This window comes from Limulus polyphemus, unplaced genomic scaffold (assembly GCF_000517525.1).
Source record: "Limulus polyphemus unplaced genomic scaffold, Limulus_polyphemus-2.1.2 Scaffold4975, whole genome shotgun sequence".
In the NCBI taxonomy this organism is placed as follows: Eukaryota; Metazoa; Arthropoda; class Merostomata; order Xiphosura; family Limulidae; genus Limulus; species Limulus polyphemus.
The window spans coordinates 69,327-73,082 of NW_013670585.1; the positions used below are offsets into that span (position 1 = coordinate 69,327).

The 3,756-nt window shown below is 32.7% G+C and overlaps 1 protein-coding gene across 1 annotated transcript in view; it reads right to left on the reverse strand.

The window, feature by feature from the left end:
* LOC106471940 (long-chain fatty acid transport protein 1-like) overlaps positions 1-3,527 on the reverse strand; it is a gene marked incomplete at its 5' end in the record, with an annotated part of 24,212 nt that extends 20,685 nt beyond the window's left edge. Inside the window, 2 exons of the mRNA XM_013932563.2 lie at positions 1,834-1,903; positions 3,363-3,527. Of these exons, the coding sequence (XP_013788017.1) occupies positions 1,834-1,903; positions 3,363-3,527 (235 nt within the window). The remainder of the gene's footprint in view (positions 1-1,833; positions 1,904-3,362) is intronic.
* Between the last annotated feature and the right edge of the window lie 229 nt (positions 3,528-3,756).

The window sequence follows — 3,756 nt, forward strand, 5'->3', positions numbered from 1 at the left end:
AATGATAATAATGTGTTTTTATTTAATGATAATAATGTGTTTTTATTTAATGATAATAATGTGTTTTTTATTTAATTTATGTGTTTATTTAATGATAATAATGTGTTTTTTATTTAATTTATGTGTTTATTTAATGATAATGATAATGTGTTTTTTATTTAATTTATGTGTTTATTTAATGATAATGATAATGTGTTTCTTATTTAATTTATATGTTTATCTAATGATAATAATGTGGTTTTTCTCTTAAACTTTTAAATTGATTAAACATGTAGCGTATTAAAGTAAAGAAATCAACAATATATTTTGTTTTAACAATTTAAACAACAATGGTTGCATTTCGTAGACACAACAAATCAAAGCTACAGGAACAATGAGGTATTGTAATAAATTTGTAAACTACTGGATTTATTTTGATTTGAAATTAAATTTTTACTTGTTATTTCTGATTTATTTTTGATTTGCTTTTAAACAATTGAGACATTACGTTTTACAATAGCTGCAAGTAATAACTTTAACAAGTATAGTTGACAAGAGTCTTCTTTGGTGGCCTAAGTCAGGGTTTTTAACCACAGTCTACTTTGTATCGCGGAATAACATTAATAATAATATAAAAATTTCTCGGACCCGACTTCGACGGCAATACCTTAGGTCTCTGCGGAACGCCTCCGGGAACGCGGCCGTGGTTCCGTCCGTGAGACCTCGACCGTGAGGTCACGTTGAATTCGACGACAGATCCTCTTATCGCGCCGAGACGCGCGGCGTGACAGCGTGAGTTTCGGTCGGAGAGGAAAAAATTACACGGACCATACTTCGACGGTCCATTCTGAGGCTCTCCGCGTACCTGAAGCATCCCACATCCATAAGAAATAAGTGTGATAGAAAAGAATTTACCATGTCGCTCCTGTAAAACAAAAGTTCTACCACCAAAATGTTAATCAGCGATTTGACAGCATTTAACTAGTGAACCCGACTTGTGCTGACAACTACATGGATAGCAAGTTTAAAATTATTGCAAATGGTCTGTCAGCCTTTCATCTCTATATTTTGGAAGCCACCTTTATTGAAACACATAAACCTGTCCTTTGCCGCCAAAAAGAATTCCTGTACAATCAGCACATCTTTCAGTAGGTCTGTGACATTTCCTGATTGGCTAAAGGACATGCCAATCAGTGATTGCCTTATCAGCCTACGTTGATCTGGCTCATTTAATAATCTGTACCATTTTCTATAGATCATTTTCCAGACGGTTCTGCTATAATTAGTGTCTGGCGAAAAGCTTTAGCAGATATTTCCTTTGCAACATCTCAACCAACAATTGGTCCAGTTATCAACGCTATTTTCAAGTTTTGAACAACTCGACTTTCAAGATCTACATATCTACATGTGCCTATGTTTCCGTTTATCAACGTTATATTTTAAGATCTGTGCAAGAACTCAGCTAACAGATGTTTCCGCACATAAAAGCTATCTTCAAGTTTTGTAAACCAAAAAAAACTTTTCAAATACCTTAATAATATTGTGCTGTAAGATGTATCATCTACGATAAACACAGCTACCCTGCAAAACTCAGGGTATATTACCCTATAATATTCATCAGACTCAGTATATCAAAGCATCTGCTTGCTCAGCGGAATTAGTTTCGAATTCCCCTTCGTCTTAGTTTCCACTTCTTCACAAAAAAAACTAATAATGACTTTAAAAAGTTTCACTGAAAGTTGAGTCAATACTGTATGCAACTTGTGTATGCAACTTATGATAATTGAAACTTTCTCTTATTGTAAAGTAACTGATTTTCAATATGTTCTAATAATGATTTTTACACATACTCACCTGCTGTTTTTCACAATGGCTGCTTTAGGTAATCCAGTTGTTCCAGACGTGTAGATGTAGAGCAGACGATCTGTCAGATTAAGTCAAATGCCTCAGATAAAATATAGTACTACATAAAAAAATAAACTTTCACGCCTTCAATATTCCACCATGTGACTGTGTTACATCATAGCATAAAACTTTCACACCCTCAACATTCCACCATGTGACTATGTTACATCATAGCATAAAACTTTCACACCCTCAACATTCCACCATGTGACTATGTTACATCATAGCATAAAACTTTCACACCCTCAACATTCCACCATGTGACTATGTTACATCATAGCATAAAACTTTCACACCCTCAACATTCCACCCTGTGACTGTGTTACATCATAGCGTAAAACTTTCACACCCTCAACATTCCACCATGTGACTATGTTACATCATAGCATAAAACTTTCACACCCTCAACATTCCACCATGTGACTGTGTTACATCATAGCGTAAAAATAGATATTCCTCGTTATTCTATGGAAATTAGAAACATATACGAATTATTATTTTTTAAAACTTGTGAAAACTTTCTGGACACAAAATTTAAAGAATATCTTTTATTTCAATCCAAACGTCCTTCCATTAACAGAAACAATGTCTGATCCCTATCGTATTATTATTATTATTCTTTATGTATTTATTTACTAACTGGAGTACACGTCCCCTGGACGGAAGTTATATATATTCGTGATTAATGAAAGGTTATCTTAGTACATGTAAAGTTGCTTCCCTGATATGTAACTGTAAAAAAAAAAAAAACACACGCAAGAACGCCCATAATGTGAAATGTGAAACTGCACATGTGCATGTATCTTCGTATGGACCCAACAAACATTCCTGCCAAATTTGGTGAAGATCCATCCAAAACCTGTGAAGTAGTTATATATGAACATACAACAGACAGCACTATTATATTTATATAGATTTTGTATTTATTATTTTTAACATTTATTTTATGATATGCAACTCTAACCTGTTCAACAATACTTTTAGTACACTTCAACGTGCACTGTTACATTATATTGTTGAAGTTTTATATTATTTTCGGTTACTATAATTTAAAATCAGTTTTGCAACCTTTCAAAATTTGTAGTGCATATTTGAGGGATTTACACATTTTTGATAAAAAGTTTAGAAAAAAAACTACCCTTAAACTCCGGATATATATATATATATATATAAAAGAATATTTTTATTTTTACCAACGTTTCGCCTTTGGGGCTTCATCAGGGTTAATACACAAAAACTGTTCTATAATCTAATATCAAAGTGACGTCCATAAACCCTTGAAAAAGGCGGAAGTCGAAACGTCGGGGTAGAATAGACAAACATTTAACTAAAATTGTTTGTCGTCTCCATTGAAAATATAGTTTGTTTTTTAAACAGTTATTGATAATACAGCAAGATGAAAAAAAATCAAGTTTTGTGATAAGGATGTAATTTTAATAGGCCCAATATTCGTAATATCAAAAAAAAAAAAGGCTTACCATGGAAGTTGAGTTTGCAGTCGACGTCAGGAGGAGTAGAGCACGCGCTAAGAAGGAGGTCATTTAAAGACTTTGCTGGAAAATTGTTGTTCTGATTTTCTCCAAAGCAAAATACTGGTACTGCATTCTTCTTCTCTGCTAATAAAGGTGCTACCTCTTCTACAGCTGAAACATCAACAATAAATGTGTTTATACATTATTAAATGTTCTGCTATATTTCTATAAAAACACTTCGTATACAAACTACAGTTCTTCTAGAGCTGAAACATCACAATAAATGTGTTTATACATTATTAAATGTTCTGCTACATTTCTATAAAAACACTTCGTATACAAACTACAGTTCTTCTAGAGCTGAAACATCACAATAAATGTGTTTATACATTATTAAATG